The following is a 23,155-nucleotide window of genomic DNA, read 5'->3' as shown; positions in this document are numbered from 1 at the left end:
TTGTCTTCCAAATCTCTTCCTGCTGAAATTCTGTTTGACTAAGAGCTGGAAAAGTTCCTCACAAACAATGAAAACCAGTCCCAGAGATGCACAGGGCCTCATCTAGAGTTGTTTGGTGGTCAACTCATAGACCAGGGCTCTTAAATCTCAGAAAAAGTCTGTGAGGTCTAAGTCAAGGTCACATTTTTTAAAAAGGAAAAAAAAGCTAACTGTCCACTTGGCTATGTCTGGAAAATACCTTTCTTTCATTATTTACATACTCACTGACTTTAATTGGCAGCACTGTGTTTGATCGACGGGAGATACAGAAGCAAAATCAGTCTTGGCCTTGTGCAGTGTGTTATAGCGAGGGGCACAGGGCAGGACAAACCAAGGCCTCAAAGTCTTCGGAGGGAGCATAGGTCATATCGAGCTTGGAGAATCTATGAGGAAGTGTTGACTTTTGAACTGGGCCTCAACAGGGTTCAGGTTTCAAAAGACAGATAGGGAGAGGCCCTTCCCGTGAGAAGTAACAGCATAAGCAGAGACTCCGAGGCAAGCAGCCCAGGGTGTGTGCTAGGGTCACCAGTATCCACGTTTGGCCACACGGCAGGGCATTAGGGAGAGCAGCAGGCCAGGGCCTGCCTGTGGACAACCTGGAGTCCAGCTAAGGAGTCTGGCATTCATTTAGGAGGCCTTGTGTGACTGACTTCATTGCCTCTGCTTTCTTTTTTTTAATATCGTTACTGGGCTAAACTTTTATATGGAAGGCAGTTCACTAAAAGAATAGGCCTGAGTAGTAAAGTGAAACCACCTTTCAAATGACATACATTTCATGTAAATGAAAAAGTATGTAAATTAGCCCTAGCCCTTAATAAACTTTGAAAAAATATTGACTACCTACCTAAGATCTTTAAGAAGCATGCTAAACTGTAGCCATCTAGCAGTAACAGTCTCTCTTATCAACAGCCTAGAAACATAAGGAAGTGACAGGGATTGGCACCTTGTTACAAAGGCTTCCAGTCAGGCTTGGTAAGAGGATCAAAGGGCACCTTTCTTCACAACAAGAATATATCCTCCTGCCTGCCCCTTTTTATCCCTAGGGCAAGCACTCAAGAAAATCACATGCAATAACATACCACCCCTTTTAAATCAGACTAAACCACCGTTCCAGAGCCAAAAATCCTACACATGCAGAGCCCAGATGACACAGCGACCAACCTTTCCAACCTCTGACTCAAACCAAGGATGAGCAGGAAGGAAAAAGTAACACCTATGTATCTCTGGACACCAAAGAAAGACCATAATTAATGACTCTGTCACCTTGGTCCCATCTCATGTGTGAGCTTATTGACAAGAGATTGTGCTGGGAGACTAGAAACCTCAGCAACTCCTCACCTTTTCTGGTCTAAATAAAAAGAATCTCATGGGGGTCTCCAAGTTAAGGACTGGTCAGGTCAGAAGGAAACATTACATCAGGAGAGAACAAAGCTTATCATCCACAGCCTAAGAGCACAGCAAGTGGTCTACACAAAAGATTATTCTTCAACCCTGGATATGTCCATGCACCTCTGTGAAGCAAAGGAGAGCCACTTGTCAAACATCATGGCCAGGCCAAAAAATACTGACTTGTCTTAAGAGTGGGTAAAGAGCATGTCCCAGGGAAAATGTGGCACATAAAAACAGAAAACAGGTAATGAAGCCACCTTCTGGAACCACGATACACCAGCACAAAAAGCAGATGCTCACTTCCCAGGGTCTGCAGGTTGGAGTTCCCAAGCTAAGTTTCAGCACATCAGCTTTAAATACCACTGCCTGTGACCCCATGGATTGTAGCCTGCCAGGCTCCTGTTCATGGGATTCTTCAGGCAAGAATACTGGAGTAGGTTGCCATTTCCTTCTCCAGGGGATCTTCCTGACCCCATGTGTTCACAAAGAGTCGGACACGACTGATCAACTAAGCAACAACAACAAGAGCTGCCTACAGGGATGATGTATGCGCTCCAGGGGACTTTGCCTAATCTTCCTTTCAGCTGGGACCTCACTGCCAAGAGGGAAAGCAGAAACATAATCAGCTCAAAGTAAACAGATTACTAGGCCCAAAGTCTCTGCAGTTTAGGTCCTAAATTTTAAACTTTCGGTCTGAAAGATTCAGAAAAAGCAAAAGCATCTGGCCCAGTCACCCCTGTGTGTTAGGGAATAGGAATGCAAAGAAAATGGCAGGAAACTGGTCAGGCAGGTTTCTCAGAGCAAACAACAGCACTTCAGCCTCAAAGGCAAGTAGCTGCTTCCGTGTGCTCACCTAGTAGTGTGACCACCTCTCTGCCTGTGACTCCAGCCATCTGCCTGGCCTGGGAGGCTCTGCCTGTCCCCTCGAAGTTCCCAAGCTAAGTTAAAACACAGCTTTAAATGCCACTGTGTTTCCTAAGGAGAAAGCATCATCAAAGGTCTTGAAATATATGTTGTTTAAGTGGTGATCTTTCAAATAGTATCCCCTAAGAGATGCCCACTAACTTCCCTGGTAGTTCAGTCGTACAGAATCTGCTGTCAATGCAGGCAGCTCCTCTGGGGCATAACCCAAGTCCCACCCTTGTCTGTGACTGTGCCCACTCCAAATTTCCTTCTTTCAAATTCATATTATGTATTTAGCAGTGATCTTGCTTAATATTTTCTGTTTATTGCTATTTCATTCTTGTAGTTTTTTAATCTTTCATATTATATCCCTTTGGGGGATATAAACCATCAGCCCTTTGAGGACTAAGGCCATGTATGATATCTGTGAATGGTGATTGGACCAAGCTGGGGTAGGGAGCACAGAACACCCTACCAGTTACCACCCCCCAACAGGTTCTTCCATGAAAGTAAAAGTGTTAGTCACTCAGTCGTGTCCAACTCTTTCTGACCCCATGGACTGCAGCCCACCAGGCTCCTATGTCCATGGAAGTCTCCAGGCAAGAATACTGGAATGGGTTGCCATTTCCTTCTCCAGGGGATCTTCCCCACTCAGGGACTGAAGCCAGGTCTCCCACATTGCAGACAAAGTCTTTACCATTTGAGCCACCTGGGAAGTCCCATGTTCTTCCACAGTATTGATATATCCCTCCCATACCAGTTGGAAGATTCTGCTTTCTTCCTTTGGTCAGTGTTATGGGCTGAATATTTGGGTGCCCCACTTTCAAGTTCATATGTTGAAGCCCTAACCCCTAATGTGATGGTGACTGGAGGTGGGGCCTTTGGGAGGTAACTAGGTTTAGATGAGGTCATGAGGGAAGGATCCTCATCCTAACATTACTGCCTTTATGAGAAGAGGAAGACAGGAGAGACCTGGCTCTTTCCTCAGAACACACTCAGGAAAGGCCATGTGAGGACACAGCAAGAAGGTGGGGGGGAGTGGGGGGCTCAACAGAACCTGAATTTGCCAAAGCCTAGAACTTGGGACTTCCCAACTCCAGAACTATGAGAAATATATGGTTGTTGTTCAAGCTACTCAAGCCTATGGTATTTTGTTGTAGTAGCCCAAGCTACCTGAGGCAGAAAGTACCTGATAAAAGGCACATATTACTTAAAAGTTGAGCAGCCCCTCCTTTACCTGGTCCATCTACACAGAGAGCTATGAGGTGGCAGTAATTCATCATCCCTTGACCTTAGCGTGAGAGTCAAAGTTTCTAGCAGCTTCTGAAGAGCAACTCAAAACCCCAAGCTTGAGTACTTAAGTAGACACAAGATGGGCCATCACAAGAGGAGCAAATGCAACTGGCAGCCAGTCAGGAGTCCCTGGCACATCTTGAAGAAGCGATCATGGAGAACAAGGAAGGACACTGTTCTCCTCAGCCTGCCTCAGGGTCTCAGGCCTTAGAGTGCAGTTATGAAGTTAGAGGGGCACTGACAGATTCATGATGTGTGAATATTCAGGGTTCGCAGCACCTGTTGGATCAGCTGAGGTGATGATGAGTCTAGGACTGGTGTCTGGGGTATACGACAGGCAGTTCCAGAATCACTGATACATGAAACTGTCCCATCCTCTGGTAGCACCCAACACTATAATATAAATTCTTGTTGCTTTTTAAGATGCAGATCATCATCACTTCCAAATTGTGTCAGATAGTGAAGCCTGCCAATATTATACCTTGTTGGCATCTTAATCTACAACTGAAACTCATTAATGAGCAAGACAAAGTTGGACCCCCTCAAGCATTATCCTGGGCTAAGCACAGAGTAGTGTAACAAATGCTTGTTAACAAGAAGGAGAATCTTCCAGCTTTCTTTGATGACCAAGCCAATGTTTCTGACAGTTTCTTGAATCAGGACTACAGATAAGGCATGATTTCCTTCCGAGAGCGGGAAGAAGGCTAGGATGGCAGATGGCCAGCCAGAAGGCCAGGACTCCCACAATGCCTGATGCTGTCCCGTGGCTGCAAAGAATGTAACCAAGTTAACAGGAACAGACTTTCAAAAATTATTTCCACAAAGGTACTATCAAACCTCCTGGCAACGTTTGGAGGACAAGGTCTTTTGCTTATCTATGGAATTAATTAATTAAATATGAACATAGAACTTGGAGGTCTCTGAAACACTAAACTTCCCCGTGTCTTTTCACTACCTTCACATCAGAACAGCCTGAGTTAAACCTGACCTGGTCACCCTGACCCTGAGCAAAAGGCTGGAGAAGCATATTTCTATGGACTTTTCCAGGGTGGAAGGCAAATGAACCAGAAGAGCAGAGGCCCTAGACTGGGCACAAAGAGGGCCTCTGCTCACCCTGTCTATACTGTTTAAGAGATGTTTCTAGTACGGTGAAGGATGGGAAAGGCCTTTCCATTAAGTCACTAGTGACTTTAAAACCAAGTCTCATTTTCCAAACACTGTTATCTGTCCTTTCTCCTGCTGACTTGCTCCACAAATCCCATCTCCCCTGTGGTCAGTGCAGTTGCAGCTCCCTAGGGCTTCACCTGCTACAGCCTTGGTGCAGCTGCAAGAGGGTGGTATTTGCTTCAAAATAGTTTTGTAAGCCCATGCACACCAGAGGAGGATAGAGACTCAGGGGAAGGGAAGGAAGGAGGCTCATGTCAGAAGGAGAAGCAATACAGAATAGAATTACAGGTGAAACTCCCATGAAAAGGGTTCCTTAACTTTAACCACCTGCTGCACACTATCTTCTGTGCGGATGGTAAGCTGCTGGAGGGCAGGAACCACTTCTACTGCTTCCTTGAATCTACCCCCACAACCACACTTAATTTCTCAAGCCTGTGCTTTACTGCTTTGCACATCGCAGGAGCTAAAGTAAGCGTTATGTTCAGTTTTCAAGTGAAACAGAAATAAACATCTATTGTGACAAATAAGTCATCATTCCTAAGTATTATGATTGCTTGTTAAAAACAATTTTCCCAAACCTGGTGAATCCAAATTGATAGGAGAGGAGCCTGGGAATCTGTATGTTTATTAGCATGCCAGCTGATTCCTATCAGTAAGTTTGGGAACTGCTGAGAGAACCATATTCTGGTCAGAACAACCAGGTTCAAATTCCAGTTTTGGAATTTCTCAGCTGTCTAACTGGAGTTTCAGTTTTCTTACCTGCAAAATGAGAACAACAATACCTACTGTGTAGCATTATTAAAAGAGACTAACAAAGGTCCTAATGCAGAGCACGTGTTCCCTAAATGTTTGTTCCCCTTCATCCTGAAGACACTGGGAACTACTGAAAGCCTCTGAGTAGATCATTAGCTTCAACCTGTTCTGCAACCCCAGACAAATGGTTGCCCAGCCTCTTCCGTAACACCTCCAGTGACAAAGGATCATATTTACTATCTCCAAAAGCAGTCCATTCCATTTTCAGACAGTTTTAATCATTAGCTCTTTCTTCCTTATGTAGAACCGAGATCCACCTTGGGTGACAGAACAAATCTAATCCCTTTTCCACATGATAGGGTGATGCAATTAATTAAGATAAGGACAGTGAGGAGGAGTAGGTGTGTGTATGTGAAGGGGGAGAGGTCCATTTGGAACACACTGCTTGTTTGAAGCACTGGGAGGGCAGCTCCAGGCACATGTCTAGCAAGTGGTTGATACGCAGGTCTGGAATTCAGTAAAGGGATCAGAATTGTCATTTACATGATGAAAGAATTTGAAACTGTGAAAATAAATGACACTGCTGTCTATGGGGCAGAGCTAATGAAAGGTATTGACGAATGGTCAGCAAGGTAGAAAGAGAGCCTTTAAAGAAGAAAGCTGGTAAATTCATGAAAAGTACTGTGGTGAAGAGGTCAGACCAATGGCAGAGAATCATTGAACCAATCACCCCAAAAGAGTTGGGCTTCTGCCCCTCTAGAGTCTTCTGGAGTTGCTTGGGATCACACCATCATGCTGAAAAGTAAATGCACGCTTCCTTTCCTACTGAAAGAGAGACAATTTGAAGAAGTAGCAGCAGCAAGTACAGATGACTGCAACATTTTCCAGCCTGGATGCTAAGACTGATTTCTCCAAATAAGGCTCCTGTCTTTGGGGAAACACTGCTTAGTATAGTCCCTCCTGAGATTAATCACAGTAAAGAATCCTATTTCCCTCTGTTTAATCCTGCATTTGCCCAACTTACTGAACCACTGATTTTTCACACAATACTTAACATCTTGAGGAACCAGTGTTTCCTGGCACATAATTTGGCAAATTAGGTCAGCAGAAGAGAGACAAGACAATAGTTTACAGGACTGTTGGTATCGAGGGAAATTTTTTTTCTTTTCAAAAATGGGAGAAACTTGAATATGTTTAAATGCTGAACAAAAGGAAGCCACTATAGAGTTAAAAAAAAAAAAAGGCCAAAAACAGGTACTAGAGTGAGCCAGGCTCCAAGCTTTGGTAGAGGGTTAGCTTAGCAAAATACCTTAGCTCACTACTCTAGCCATAAAATATTATTTCCCTTGATGAATTCTAGTGATTACAAATGTTCACTATTCTAAACCATATTTACTTTCCTCTGAGGATACAGATGTTATCTAGATAAGGTTACGAGCAGATGATATAAACTGTATAAACTGATTCACTAGAAACAGAGTGCAGTCTCCACCCTTCTCCCCAGAGTCAGACAGAATGTGCCCCTTGCCAGGACCAGAGAAGGGTGTTTCAGGTCTTGTAGGTCAGGAGCTGATGCCCCACTACCCCTGCCCAGGCAAGGACAGCTCTAGCGCAGGATAGGCGGAGAGGGGGAATCTAAAAATAAAGCTCTCCAAAGAAACCGTCTTGCCTAAAGAGCAGCTTCCCACGCACACTGGAGTGCCACATCTGCGGGGGCTGGAAGCACGGGAACGGAACAATCCTGACCAAGTCACATAAGTATTACCCTTTTGCGGGAGGCAACAGCACATTTGAATCCCCTCATTGGCACCCCAATATCTAGGCTGCAGACCCAGAACAAGGGCTGAGTGACAGAAAACAGGAGACTGAAAAGATCACCAGTGAGTAGCCCAGCCTTCCTCCCGCTCTCCTCTCTTCACAGCAAACGTGAAGAAAGCTGCTCTCAACACAGAGGGAGTCAAACTGAGGGTTCATTCTAGAAAAGAACCGTGAAGGAGTCTAGTGGGCTTGAGGCTCAAATCTGGACTCCCTTGGCTCTTCTCCCCACAGGAGGGTCAGGGACTAGCAACTGAGGAAAAAGAAAATCAAGCACCGAAAGAAAAACTGCAATTAGGATTTACATTGGTTGGCTATCGTCATCTCAAACCCCAAGGACAAAATAGATGTCACATTGCCAGGCAACTAGCAACTGTAGTCTCCCTTCCACGCCCCCCAGCTGGTATCAGAGACCACTAGAAAAAATTCAACCCAAGAGTTTGATAGAGGCATTAAAACACAGACACACACAAACATACACAGACACACACAAACACACAGACATACACAAACACACAAGCCTCAGAGGACACACACACGCCTCAGGACACACACGAGGACACAAACACACAAGCCTCAGAGGACACACACACGCCTCAGGACACACACGAGGACACACACACACACACACACACACACACACACACACACACACACACACACACACACACACACACACACCCCCTCAGAGGAGTAATCCTACTTCTTTCTCTGAGGATTTTACCCTTGGAGAGATACAATGTACTTACCCCAGACACACACGCCTCAGGACACACACGAGGACACACACGAGGACACACACACACACACACACACACACACACACACACACACACACACACACACACACACACACACACACACACACACACACACACACACACACACACACACACACACACCCCTCAGAGGAGTAATCCTACTTCTTTCTCTGAGGATTTTACCCTTGGAGAGATACAATGTACTTACCCCAGACTGTTGGAGTTTTGCCAAGAAGCCCAAGCAGGAAGAAGAAAACTATCACTAATTCTAGGAGTCCACAGTGTTCATTTAGCAATCTAACTCTCCAAGAGGTTTGTACTTTGACCTGACAAAGTATTATAATGTGCCTCAAGGGTCATAAGCTCAACCTTGGACAGTATCTCTGAAAAGCTTTAGCAGCAATCCACTGCTATATATCCATTCCACCCGCCCTTCCTGTGGAAGGTACATCATCCCATCCTATGTCCCATGACTCATTTACAGCAGACCAGTGCAGCAGGGAGCGAGCAAACACAACTTAAAACAAACAAACAAAACAGAATGCAGCAACCTGTCAATTATTTGGTCTCTTAAAAGAGACCCTGTACCAGAACAGTGATAGCTGATATGTTCAGATACAAAGTCTGATGTCTATTATGCATATGTGGAAGTGGGAATGCCAAGTTTCCCCTCAAATCACAGATTGTGAACAAAGTACTTTGAACATTTGAGTGCTATTTGAATGCTGACTAGCAACAGTCTTTTACAATTAGAGAGCACATTGAAAATTTCCCATACTGAGTAATTCAGGAGTGAAAAGGAAGAAGCCAGCTCACAAAAGGGAGGAGATACTGACCATAGAGTACACAACCTAAACACACAGTGCAAAGTGTTGTTTTAGTACTGGGAGTACACACTCCCTATCCCACTAGTTAAACAAGAAGGGCTGGGTTGGCACGGAGCTTCCCTTGTGCCACACAAAGCCTGGTGTTCAGAAGTGAGACTTACCTGACATACAAGGACCTCTTCTCACTTGTTCGCAGGGACCCAGACCCAGAGCTCATGCTGCTGTTCATCATCTGTTCTCGCAAGTCATGTATCTTCGATTCAAAGCGACTGTACTCTGTCAGGGAGACAAGGGAAAGGACAGGAAAAGAATGAACTCAAGGAGCTGCACTGAGCCTATCTGCCAGCGGCCAAAAGGCCAGGAGGACCCTTGGCTTCAAAGCAGCCAGAGCCAGCCCAGTCAATCTTTGCTTTGATAAGCAGAGTACCTCCGGCAAGCACAGAAAGACAAATTTATCTCCACCCCCAGAGTGAAAGAATGAAAGAATACACCTGAAAAAGTAGTAACTTTTGGACAAATCGAATGGAAAAAGTTTACTGATCCTTAAAAAAATAACTGGAAAGAGGTTCCAGAGCAGCCTTCATAAATCTTTAGAGCAGACACTGAGGCCCAAGGAGAGCAGATGGGAAAGGAGACTTTCCCAAAAAGTGGATTGCAGAGAACAGATGGCCCTGAGATGCAGGGTGGAAGGGCAGGAAAAGACCCGAGGCCATTATATGATTATTAGGCAAAGATGATCTGTTTCTAGGTGACTTTTTTTTTTTTTGAGGAGGGAGAATGGAATGCAGTACAAAGGTAAAAACAAACCTCACAATCAGAAAAGGAGATCACAAAGTTCTCCTGAATTATCTCCCTTTTAACAATCAGGGTCTTTGGCTTCAGTAACAATTGAACAAACATCAAAATAAAAATTCTCCCAAACCCAGAAGTCTGCTGACATCTCTCTCCTCCAAAATCATCTAGTCAGTGGGATCGTAAGTCTGTGACCAACTATGTAGCCCACTGACACCATCACACAGCCTGAAAAAGCCTCATCATTCTGGAATGGTGACTCCAAGTTTATACCCAATTTAAGAAAACCTGACAAAGGAAAATGAACTCTATCCATACAACTAGTATAAAAGGCTTTTTATAGGGTTACTTTACTGTGACGTTCTTCTAGTACATCTCAAATGTGATATTCACATTTACCACACACATACAGATGCACACTCACACACATACCGCACACATTTTTCAGGTCTATGATCACCACATAAAATGGGATATCTCTAAGGCACAGACTGTGAAAATGATAGAAAAGAGGCATACTTCATTATGAGAAGCTGATTTTAAAGAAAGTCAAAATTTATACTAGAGGGTTGAAGGTTGGGAACTGCTTTAAAAAAACAAACACATTTCCAGGGGGAAAAAATTCCACAAAAGCATTTTCATGCACCACAGAGGGCTGGCAAGAAGCATCCCCATCTAGTCTGTATGACTCGACAGGCAGAAAACAGAACACCTGTTCCAACACCTGACACTCCCCCCTTCCCTCAGCAAAGCAACCTGACCTTCAGTTGGGTATAAAGGGAAACAGTAAAAAGCCTAAAGGGGAGAGAATAGAGTTCTAGCTCAAACAAATCTCCTCTTCCCAACCAAGTTTCTTTTTGCTCACTCTGGTACCAATGAAGCCAACTGGTTAAATTTGTGTGCTCTTTCATTCATCACGCACTGGTGTTATGGTGATTTGTCCTCATTACTTACTCCCATCCCTGAAATCCTGCAGGAAGCAGTTAAGTCACTGACTCACCCATTAAATGTTGGGGAAAAAAAAGAGAGACAGCAGCTGGACAATGTCCCTGTTCTGAGGGTTACAAGGCAACACATCAATATCAATGAGGCGTCCCAATCTAAAGGTAGAGGGCGGTGACCAATCTATCACAGCAGCCCTGGACAGCAGCAGGGTTATCTACCTCCAGAGCCGCCCAGGCACAGGTCCCACCCTAAGGCTCAGCCCTCCAGCCCAACCCTCTCTAGTTGGCTCTTTCTCGCCCTCCTCCCCATTCACCGGCTGAGAGAAGACCGGGTGAAACAAAGAGATTTCTGACCAAGCAGCCCTTTCTTGCGCAAGATGAGTAAAAGGCAGAAATATGCATTGAACGCAGGAAAAAACACCCAATCTATCTTTAAGCTGTTTTCCCCTCTCCCAACTTGTTTATATATTCTCTTCTTTGGAATTGACTTGCCCACTGAACTCCAACTTAGCAGCAGGTCATGGCAGTTGCTTAGTAATTACATTTCTTTAAAAACCCTTTAAAAAACAACCACCAAACCACCATTTCCTCAAGCTCCTAATCCAAGGTTGATAACACTGTGCCAGAGGGCCCACTTAAAATAGACTATAGAAAGAGAACAAAGCTATTGCTTTAAGGAAGTCATTTTCTGTTTTCTACATGCTACTAAGCTTTCAAATCTATTAAACAGTGTTTTATTCACTTTTCCCCATTCAGATGATCCCGTTAGAGTTCTAGCTGCTCACAAGTCTCTGGCTTTTATTTGCAGAGTTATCTAATGTCCAGTAGGCACAGAATAGCCTCTGAATAAATGATTGTTGGGTAAACGAGAAGCAAATTAGAAAACTGTGCCCAAGTCGATGCTTCGGTTCTCAAACTAATAAACCTAATGGTTTATTTAACTGATGGCTGCCGGCTTCACTGAGGGCTTGGAAAGGTAGTTAAGAGGTATTCCCATTTACTTTTGTTCCCAAGGTTAATTGTTGGAAGCAAATGGAGTATATGTTTTTTAAACACCTTTTTGAGATGCTAATAACCCACAGTGGGCATCTGATTAGCAAACTTTGTTTATAACAAAGAAAAAATAATTCTAACAAAAAGCTGTTTATAATAGTCTTTAGATAGATAGTACCTCATCTTAATATTAGAGGCATCATTTTCCAAGAACAAAAGCTTCACCTAAACAGTATCTGAATTCTAAGACCTCACAATTTGCCAAGGCCTCTCTTCCCCTTCCACTCAAAACAAACCCGTTGCTGGAAGGCATATCCTAGGCCTAAGTCATTGCCTTAGAAGCCCACCAGACCAGCCTCTATAACCCAAACGTCCTACTTCAAACAGGCTATTTTAAAGAATATTTATTACTAAAATCTTAAGTCTACTAAACTGTGTTATATTTATTTTTTTCCCATTCAGATGAACCCAACTATTTGTGATCCACAAAAGATATCCACAGTGAGTCATGCCCTCATTCTCTTTACTAATCACAGAGAGAAAAGGGGGTGGGAGTAGGAGGACAATCAGACATCATTCCCCCAAACAGCGTTCCTCACTGACCACCTGGGGACCCTCTGAAAAACCAGGATCTTGGACCGTAGCACTTGACACACTGACTCAGAACTTACTGAGTAGGTCCAAGAATCTGTATTTTTGACAAGTATAAAGGTGAGTCTGATGCCAAATTAAGTTTGAAACTGCTGGTCTTGATTACAAAATTGAATTTTGTTTTTGTTAGTTCAGGGAAAAGACAAGGTAAGTATTCTGCAGCCAGTCTCCAAAAGAAGGTAGGACAACACGGTTGGAAAGCTTTCATAAAAAAAGAAATCGTAATATAATTGCAAATTCCATGGGAAAATGCTAAAGAGGCCTCTGTCCAATGTCCCTGCAAAGAAAGCTAATGAGTTTACACTTTTTAAAATTATAAAAGTAGCATATGATTTTAAAAAATATTTTTTTCTTTGGACATTCCTGTATCATTTCCCCATCCCAGTACCCAGAAGCAACTAGTTAGGAGTTTTAGTATGTATCCTTCCAGACTTATTTTCTGTATATATATATCATTTATATACATTAACAACTCACAATGATTCACATGCTTTTTTCATTCTCTGATATGTCATGGCAACCTATACTGACATGAATCATGACCTACCTCATTCTTTATAATAGCTGCATAGTATTGCATATTATGGACAGATCATAATTTATTCAGTCATATCCCAACTGACATATATTTAAATTGTTGATTTTTTACATTACAATCAGTGCTGCTCTGTGTATTTGTATGAGCATTTCTATAGCATAGATTCCTTGAATTGAAACTGCAGGGTCAAATGATACACGCATGAAAAAATTTGATTGGCACTACCAAACTGAAGCCCAACATTCTGAAACCCTTCTAACTGGAAGTGAGGATAAACTGCTATTCTAAAGCTTCCAGTAGCTTTTCTGTTCCTGAAGAAATAGAACTTACCTTTAAGGACAGATTGATCTTTTGGGAGAAAAAACTTTAATAAGCATTTTGGTTATGTGAAAGTAAAGCCAAAATTGCATTCTGGAATAGACAAAGAGGAACCTCAAATGTTCTCTCTGCATAATCACAGGAAAGGTCCACCTGTGGGTGGAATTGCTGATTTAAAGGGATTGTCCTACCACCTATATGACATTCTATCTACCTCTAGAAATATCTACCTTTAGTTTTGACCACTTTGCATCCACCTACTTGATAATTTCAGGCCAAATCTCCCTGGTACTGGAAACAACAGCCCCCTTCCCCCTGTGCACAACCAGTGTTTCCTCAAGTTTTGCTGATGTTCTTCCTAACTGCCTCCTCAAACCATCTCTTTCTTTCTAATTTCCACTGTCATTGCCTTTTTGTTTTCTCATTATTATCTTATCTCTTGCCTTCTCTGGACCACTGCTGTATTGCTCTAGCTGGTAGTCTGTCTGCCCCCAGGCTCTCCAAATTCCAGTCCAGTTTAAGATTATTTGAAAAGCCTTCCTAAAACTCCAACTTGGAGTCCCTCATCCAAGTATCTATAATAATTCAATAGCAACTAAAGAATCTTAATATCTCAACTAAAATGTCAAAGACTGCTAAAACCATCATCCTATCACTCTTAGCTGATCTATCCCATGTGTCATCAGACAGATCATCCTCTTTTAAAAACATTTTATTTATTTTTTTAATTGGTGGAAAACTGCTTTACAATTTTGTGTTGGTTTCTGGCATACAATAACAGAATCCTCTTTTGAGTTAACCTGCCGGCAACTCTTGAACACAATTTGTTCGTTCCTAGTTACTACTCCCTTGTCCTGAAATTTTCCTCCCTGTCTGACACTGAACATCCTTTATGTTGTTCACCACCACGAAGTCTTATTCATTCATTTATTTATCCAAATATTAACTAAATGTCTACTGTGTGCCAGGCATTATGAGAGCTGATGGGAATATAAAGGTAATCAAATGGTTCCTAGAAATTACAATAATGAAAGAAACAACTATTTAATTACAACTTTAATTATGATTGTGAGACTAACAGGGTGACCCAACCTACTGAGGGGGGGATAGGAGGGTGTTAACTAAGGTTTCCATGAGGAAGTGACATTTAAGTTGAGTCTTTAAGGATGAAGAGTTAGCCAGGGGAAGAGGGATAGATAAAGCATTCCAGACAGAAGAAACAAAATATGTGGGAGTACAAAATATCTGGATCACAGGGAAGTAAGGAGATACTGGCAGATCAGACTAGGAAGGCAGACTGAGGTCAGATTATACATGACCTTGTGGATTTCTGCATCCATCCTAAGAGTAACAGAAAGAAGTCACTGAAAGATTTTAAGTAAAGGAATGACATGAACATGTGTGTATGTATATCACTTTGGCTATCATGGGGAGAGTAAGTGTGGTGCCTCACATGTAGATTTAAGTTTCTTCAGAGCAGAAAACCATGCTTTCTCTTCTTGTCTAGCACCTACAGCCTGGGGGTGAGCAGCCTGCTTTACAGCGTCCAAACCAGTTAGCTCCCAGTCTCTGCTCAAATATATCCAATGTTGGGAAGCTCTCTATTCTTTCATCATTAGACAACACTATCCAAGAGGAAATTGTTAGATTGAAGGCCATCTCTTTTGTTCGCTGGTCCTATTTTGGTGTCTAAAACAGTATAAACATGACAAATTCTCTTCTGTATAACTGTATGAAGGAACAATTTAAAGAACACCAAAGAGCTGGGAAAGCCTGGAACAGGTTCCAAGACTACTGAATAAGACTGAAAAGAAGGTAGAGTGTGAACAGGGGAAGGGGTAGTGATGGAAGGTTGGGGGCCAAATTATAAGAGTTTGAGTAAGGGCTTTTCTTACTAGGTTCTGGGAACCACTGTTAAGTGTTTAAATAGGAAAGTAATACAATTAGAACTAGGTTTGGGGGGAAGATTATTCTGAGAACATAACATAGAAAGGAAAACAGGGACAAAGGCAACAGAGACCAAGAACCTGTTCTACTAGTACAGACAGTGACTTCAAAGGCTTGACATAGTGTGGGGGCAACTGAGGACAGAAAGAAGAGGCAAGAATCGAGAAATATGCTGGAGCCAGAGGAGAGAGATTTTGACATCTGATTGGATGTAGGGTGAGAAAGCATCAAAGGCAGCTTCTGAGTTGTTTCCTAAAAGACCAGGAAAAGGTGGGATAATAGCAACCATAATAGAGAATGGCCATCATGTCCTCAAAATAAGTTCTCTCTTTTCCAGGCTAAATATTGTTACTTCCTTAAACATTCTTCATCTAACATGGTTTCCAGGCCCTCCACTACCTCTCCCTTTTTAAAATCTAGTGCCCAGAATTTGTGATGTCATTTCCTTTACAAAGCTATAAGCTCCTTGATGTGGTTTTTGTTTCCTTCTCAAAGTTTAGCATGGCAATAGGCACCCTTGTTGAGTCAACAACTTTTAATGAATGTGTAAACTTGCTGTAAAGATCTGACAGGACAAACCTGGACACTGTAATTCTCAAATTCTGGCTCCTCAGGAACGTATGTATGGAAAAAGAACACAAAACTTTCTCCTTCCACTCACCCCAAAAGGGTAAAAACTGAACAACAAAACTGCAAACCACTTCTGCAAAACACTAACATACCAGAGCTTTCAAGACCTACTTAATAGCCTAATAAAGCATCAAAGAGGACTGAAACTACAATGTTCACTAATATGAAATGGACACATAACCAAGCCTCCAAAGCCATCTCCCCTCTAAGACTTTGATATCAAATGCATCTATCTTCCTAATGACAGAAAAATTGTCTTCTTGGTATTAGAATTGACACTTGTCAGTAATCTAGAAACGCTGAAAGGGGCTCAGTTTCTCATCAAACTATAGAAAACTTATTTGGTTCTATTTGATTATGGGTAGGAAAATGTTGTAGAGACAAGAAACAAATAGAAGCAACAAAGAGTACCTAGTCTGCATGCAGCACTGACTACCTATGGTGTGAACGAAGATATAAAAGGTAAATGCTCCAAAATAAAATAAAAGCCATGCCAACCAAATTCGGAGATGACAATGAAGTTGGGGAGACAACTGGATGACAGACTTCAGACACACAGATTGTGACAGGCAGGAACCATGGAAAGACGCAAATACAAATAAAATGAAAAAGAGAAATGTAACTTGCTGACCTTAAGTTCCCACACAAATACAGAGTAAAAGACAGGGCTGAATAACAGCACAGTGTCTTGGTTCGCTATTATCACAAAATAAGTCAATAGTTGCCCAAAGACTCATTTGTTCCTAAGGAAGTAAAGGTGTTCAAATCTCAAATTCATACAGCCCTCATTTGCCATTGCTGAGCTGCCCTGAGCTCAGAGGAATCACATGAGAAAGTCACAAATTCTGATGAGTATGAATTGTGTTTTAGGTTTCTACAGTTGCCTGTGGAATGCAAACCCTCAGGATTTGTATGAATTACAAGCACCTGTACCAACAACATAGTTCATGTTTCAAAAGAAATGAATGGAGCCAAAAGTAAAATAAGCCCAATAAAGAAGATACCTGTCAGTGTGGAGATAAGCATATGAATCGTCAAAAAGCACATTTCTTAGAATCACAAACTTGTCTCTATAAAATAATAGGAAGCCTATTACTTGGGTTAGTTTCTAATTATGGAGCCTACTATTTAAAAAATCTGACACCTCTAAAACTAAACCATTTCTCAGGTCCCTTCTGATTTTGACATAATTATGATTTTAGAATCAAGTCAATGTGGTCCATAAGAAATCAAACCTGAGACTAGTCTAATTAAAATTTTTAACATGATCTATGGAGAAGGAAATGGCAACCCACTCCAGTATTCTTGCCAGGAAATGTCCATGGACAGAGGAGCCTGGCAGGCTGCAGTCCATGGGGTTACATGACTGAGCATGTGTGCACGAGGGTGGAGGGAGATGGGTTGGTAGCAATAAAGTGGTAGAACTTAAAAATAAAAATAAAAAAATAAAATAAAAATTTTAACATGATCTACAAGAAGGAAATCTTCACGTCTGCAAATAATTCTAAACTCTTTGGGTCAAAAAATATCAATGTAAGGAGTATAAATTGAAACAAAAAGAATTTAAGGCTATATGAGAGGGCAGGAAAGTGGCAAACAGGCCTCCATATGGGCAAATGGTGCTTGAAGAAAATTTCAGCTCTCTTTTAGAACAATGGGCTCAGAATTATGACTAACCCAGAACAGAAACTTCAGTGTCATTGTATTTTGGTCCCTCCACTGTCATAATGCTTCCTCAGCCATATACATACATTACCAGAGTTCTGGATAGCATCCTGATACTGGGAATAAAACAGAAAACAAGACAATCCATATCAGCATGCCATAAAAAATTCCAGATTATTCCTACTGACTAGATGTTTCTGCCCCCTAAAGAGCTTAGTGAGGATGAAGGAAGGGCACTGAGCAAAAGCACTATACTATATAAAGGTCCCACGACATTTAGCCACCTGGTCTGAAACGAGTAGAATGAAAAATGCTTTGATCTTATGGCAAGCTAAGAAAAAGTTTTTCATAGGACCTAGCCATTGGTTCTTCTCACCCTATACTGAATCACCAAACAGAGATCAGGGTAAAAGCTTCAAATAGGGTCTTTTCTCTATTTCTAAAGAATTTCACATAGCATATTCAAATAAATACAAGATTAACAAAGCCTTTAGTTCCTTTAACCCATAAGTCAAAGTCTATGTAGAATCACCCCAAGACAAAACATCTCATCTGGAAAACACGAGAATGAATAAAGAATTATACCTTTCCTTGCTCTGAAGGTAGCAAGTACTCTTATTCACAACAATCTTTCCCACTTAACAGAAATATTGCAATATAGTGACTGAAACACAACATTTTATGACTAAGCTTGCTAATGAGTTAATGTAACTGATTTCTTTTTATTATTTATTTTTAATTGGAGGATAACTGCTTTACAATGCTGTATTGGTTTCTGCCTTATATCAACATGAATCAGCCATAGGTATGTAACTGATTTCTGTTTTGCTTTGGTTTTTTGTGGCTGCAGCGGCACCCAGCAGCTTGCAGGTTCATAGTTCACCAACCAGGAATCAAACCCAGGCCCTCTGGAGTGGAAATGCAGAATCCTAACCACTGGACTGCCAGGGAAATCCCTGATTTCTATGTTTTACATGTCAACTGAGAGTCTCGATTCAACTATTCGTCACAGTGGTCACTCCAACAGGATCACAAATTATCTGACAATATTTATTGGGGTATCAATTGGATCTTTTGGGCCAAGTTTCTGTGGAAGGAACCCAGAAACTGAGACCTAGAGAAAGATCCTTCTGGTTATTTGTCAAAATATCTGTGGTCATTTCTCAGTAACTGATAATCCCAGAGTAAAATATCACAGAACAGAATTAAGAAACCCAAAATCCAAATCATGAGCATGTGAGTGTGGTTGTGTGTGTGTGTGTGTGTGTGTGTGTAATAAAGGTGGCACTCCAAAACAGCAAGAAAATAATAGATTATCTGATAAATGGGTCCAAGGTAATTCCTTAAAATATTTGGAGCAAAAATAAGGTAGTATCCTATCTTACATCATAAATAAAGTCCCAGCAGGTTAAAGTTTTAAATGCAAAAAGAAAAACAACTAGAATTTTAAGAAAAGGTGGACATTTATTTTCTCTCAGGGTAAGAAAGGCCTTTCCAAAGCTATGGGGAGAGGCAAAATACACAAAAAAGAAAACACTGATAGATATGACTACATAAAAACAAAACATCTGTACATCAAAATAAAATAAAAAGCAAAGTACAAAATGGGAAAAACCTTTCAACATATATTACTGACTACTTTAAAGCTTTTACGGGTCAGTAAGAACTGCTTCCCAGGTGGCGCTAGTGGTAAAGAACCCACCTGCCAATGCAGGAGACATGAGATACATGGGGTACATACCAGGGTCAGGGAAGATCCCCTGGAGGAGGGCATGGCAACCCACTCCAGTATTCTTGCCTGGAGAATCTCATGGACAGAAGAGCCTAATGGGTTACAATCCATAAGGTCGGAAAGAGTCAGACACGACTGAAGCGACTTAGCATGCATGCAAGTACTGATAAATATACCTCAACAAGGAAATGGGGAAAGGGTATGAACAGGCAATCCACACATAAAAAATGATCAATGAACACACACACAGAAATGTTCAATTCTATTATTAAAAAGACATACAAATTAAGATACGCATTAAATAACATTTTTACCTAATTTGCAAAGATATTTTAAAAAGTAATACTCCATGTTAGCAAGGATCTCAAAATATACACTTTTATATTGTTGCTGGAGATAGAGAAATATATCAAATACATATTAAATATATCAAAAGTCTTAAACATGTTCATATCTGTTGGCCCAATAATTCCATTCCAAGGAATTCATTCTGAACACACAATCACAGATTCACAAAAAGTCTCATAAAAAGATATCCATCAATGTGTTATTTATAAAATCAAAAAACTGCAAACAACCTACATGTCCTCCAATAAGGGAACGATTACATGAATTATGGCACACACATGATGGAATATTTAATTATTAAGAACCACTTTCATAAAACATTAATGATATATGCTAAGTTAAAAGAATGGATACAAGACTGCTTAAATACAATGATCCCAGTCTTGAAAGACATACATACGTACTATATGAGATATAAAGGTTTGGAGAGAAATACACGCAAATACAAGGTTATTTCTGGAGGTAGTTTTACACATGATTTGAGCTTTTTTTTAACTTTATATTTTGCTGTTTTCCAATTTTCTACAAATCTGAATATAATATTTACATATCCAGGAGAAATATAATTTTAAAAATTATATATTACAATATAAAATATAATCTTAGGGGGATGTGGAGGCAGACTGAAAAGGACAGGCCCACGGATGAAGACAGGACACACGTGCACTAGAAATTCTTCTCCATGCTGCTCCTGGCTCATTCTTAATTTTTCCCTGGGACTGATCACTCAACCAGCTGCAGACAAATCCACTTAAACGTATTATCACTACTATCACCTTGCCATCTTACCCAAGAGTAGACCAAAGAAGCCCTGCCAATGCCTTACAGAAATCTAGATATACCACATCTACTATATTTCCTTGATCTACCAGTCTAGTAACCCTGTCCATCAAGGCAATTTGGCAGTCTGACATGATTTGTTTGACCTTGGTGAATCAATGGTGGTTTCAGTGCTCACCACTTCTTTTTCTGAGTGTTTACAAAACAACTCAATAATATAGTTTATTTAACCCAAGATTTGCAAAATTCTTTCTTCTTTTTGAAAATCTGAAGGACACTCATGTATACAGACCCCCAATGTATATATTTATACAAAATGTGTTAATTTTATCAAGTTGAAAAATCCCCAAGTCTCTAAGGTCTTTGCATTTTTAAGATATCTAAATTCAATGAAAAGTAAACAAAGATCCATTTCAAGAGGATGAAAGCCTTACCACAGAAAAGAAGAGAGAAAGACAAGACCTTTACTAATGCAAGATTGTTATTAACTCAAGACTGTGATTCAGTAACACTCTAGTCACGAACAGGAACTTGTGAATTGAATTCACAACTTACTTCCACTTATCTAACACAGAATGTGAGTTAGAAGAAACATGTGGGATCATTTTGCACAGTCCCATCATTTTACGTATCAGAAAATTGAGGCCCAAAGAGGTTGACCAGTACAAGATCATTCAGCTACTTAAAGTCAGAACTAGAACCCAGGACCTTGGCTACTCCTCCAAGATGATTCCCTTTCTTAAGATAAAAGGAATAAAAATCGTATTTTTTAATCTCAATGACAATGATATGTGTGCGTGCTTAGTCGCTCAGTCGTGTCTGACTCTTTGGGACCCTACAGACTGTAGCCCATCAGGCTCCTCTGTCCACGGGATTCTCCAGGCAAGAAGACTAGAGTGGGTTGCCATGCCCTCCTCCAGGGAATCTTTCCAACCCAGGGACTGAACCCAGGTCTCCTGCATTTCAAGCAGATTCTTTACCATCTGAGCCACCAGGGATAGGCCCAAATTATTCTATTTCTCTATTAAAAACAATAAAACAATTACCCTATTGTGGAATATAAGTCTAAAGTTTTAAACAAAGCAACAGTGTAAATATCAGGGTCAAGATTTCAACAAGCAACACATTAAAAAGAAATCCTAAAAAGCTATAAATAGCTTTTATAAATAAGAAATAATTCATTTTCTATATTATTCTAATCACTCTACCCTATCAGAAGAACCAAAGTTCCTAGGATTTTGTCTCAAACCATCTAACAAGGACAAGAAAGCACCTGTCTAGCTAAAATCAGAATGTTCTGCCAACTCTAGCTACCATGTCCTTAAGCTACATGGAAGACAGAAAAGCCCAGTGCGCTTTTCTGTACAAACACAGAGAGAGAGAGCTGTATATAAAGTTCAGCCCCCAGAGGCAAAACTGAAAAGAAAGCTAACATTTTTTTCTCTTCTAAGTTTGCAAAACAGGGTGGGCCTAAAAGGGTGTAGCCACTTTGGCAAAATCTGGCAGATCTTCAAAACTGTTCAATGTGGTTACCTTATGACCCAGCAATTCCACTCCTAGGAATATATACCCAAAAGAATTGAAAACATATGACCACACAAAAACTTCCCATGAACATTGATAGCAGCAGTATTCACAACAGTCAAAAGATGGAAACAACCCAAGTCCATCAACTGAAGAATGGATAAACGATTTGTGGTATAACCATAAGATGAAATATTATTCAGTCTTAAAAAGGAATGAAGTGTTACATTGCTACCTCGGGATGAACCTTGAAAAAACTATGTTGAAAGAAGCCAGACACAAAAGACTGCATATTTTGCATATTATATGATTCCATTCATATGAATGGGCCAGAAAAAGGAAACTTTACAGAAACAGAAAGTAGATTGGTGGGTGCCTTGGGCTAGGAAGAGGGGAGGAGTTTGGGGGAAATAGGGAGTGACTGCTAATGGGATGAGACTTCTTTTGGGAGTAAGGAAAATGTTCTAAAATTGATAGTTGTACCACTCTGAGCATTCTAAAAACCACTGAGTGGTACACTGTAAATGGGTGAATTGTACAGTATGTGAATAAGCTGGGTTTTTTTTTTTTAAGGTGGGCCCTATCATTTTTATCAGGTCAGCATTCCTAGCTAAAATTATCTGCACCCAAGCCCTCCAGCACACAGTTGATAAGAGTGAAAGGTAGCACCTTTCCTCCTGCTTCTCTCTAATCACTTGAGTAATGACATAGTTGGCTTGCTCTGGTCTCAAGTCAATTCGTAAACAGCTTGAGAATCAAGGGACCAAGCAAAGCAAACTGACTGGCAAATAATAAGCACATGAAAAGACACTCAACATTATCAGCCATTTAGGGAAATGCAAATAAAAACCACAATGAAATACCACTTCCCAAACACCAGAAAGGCTAGAATCAAAAAGACTGACATTTACAAGGGTTGGCGAGGATGTGGAGAAACTGTAACCCTCACACTGCTGGTGGGAATGTGAAATGGCACAGCCACTACGGAAAACACCCTGGGTATTCCTCCAAAGGTTAAATATAGAGTTGCCATATGATCCAGTTATATGCATACAGATGTTCAAAGAGTAGTATTCATAACAGCCAAAAAGTAGAAATAACCCAAATGCCTATCAACTCATAAATGGATAAACAAAATGTGATATATTCATACAACAGAATGTTATTCAGCCATAAAAATAAATGAAATATTGATACACGCTACTATACAGATGAACCTCAAAAACACTATGCCAAGTGAAAGTAGTCAATCATAAAAGACCATATAATATATGAATCCATTTATACAAAATGTCCACAACAGGCAAATCCATATAAGCAGAAGTAGATTAGTAGCACTGAGGGGG

The 23,155-nt window shown here is 40.9% G+C and overlaps 1 protein-coding gene across 7 annotated transcripts in view; it reads right to left on the bottom strand.

Annotated features, from left to right (window-relative positions):
* DLG3 (discs large MAGUK scaffold protein 3) overlaps positions 1-23,155 on the bottom strand; it is a 54,538-nt gene that overhangs the window by 16,463 nt on the left and 14,920 nt on the right. For all 7 annotated transcript variants that reach the window (XM_065915319.1, XM_065915320.1, XM_065915321.1 and 4 more), the window contains one exon: positions 9,109-9,223. In XM_065915319.1, coding sequence (XP_065771391.1) covers positions 9,109-9,223 — 115 coding nt within the window. The remainder of the gene's footprint in view (positions 1-9,108; positions 9,224-23,155) is intronic.

Source organism: Muntiacus reevesi, chromosome X (assembly GCF_963930625.1).
Source record: "Muntiacus reevesi chromosome X, mMunRee1.1, whole genome shotgun sequence".
Taxonomy (NCBI): Eukaryota; Metazoa; Chordata; class Mammalia; order Artiodactyla; family Cervidae; genus Muntiacus; species Muntiacus reevesi.
This window is presented reverse-complemented; position numbering and strand designations above follow the sequence as displayed.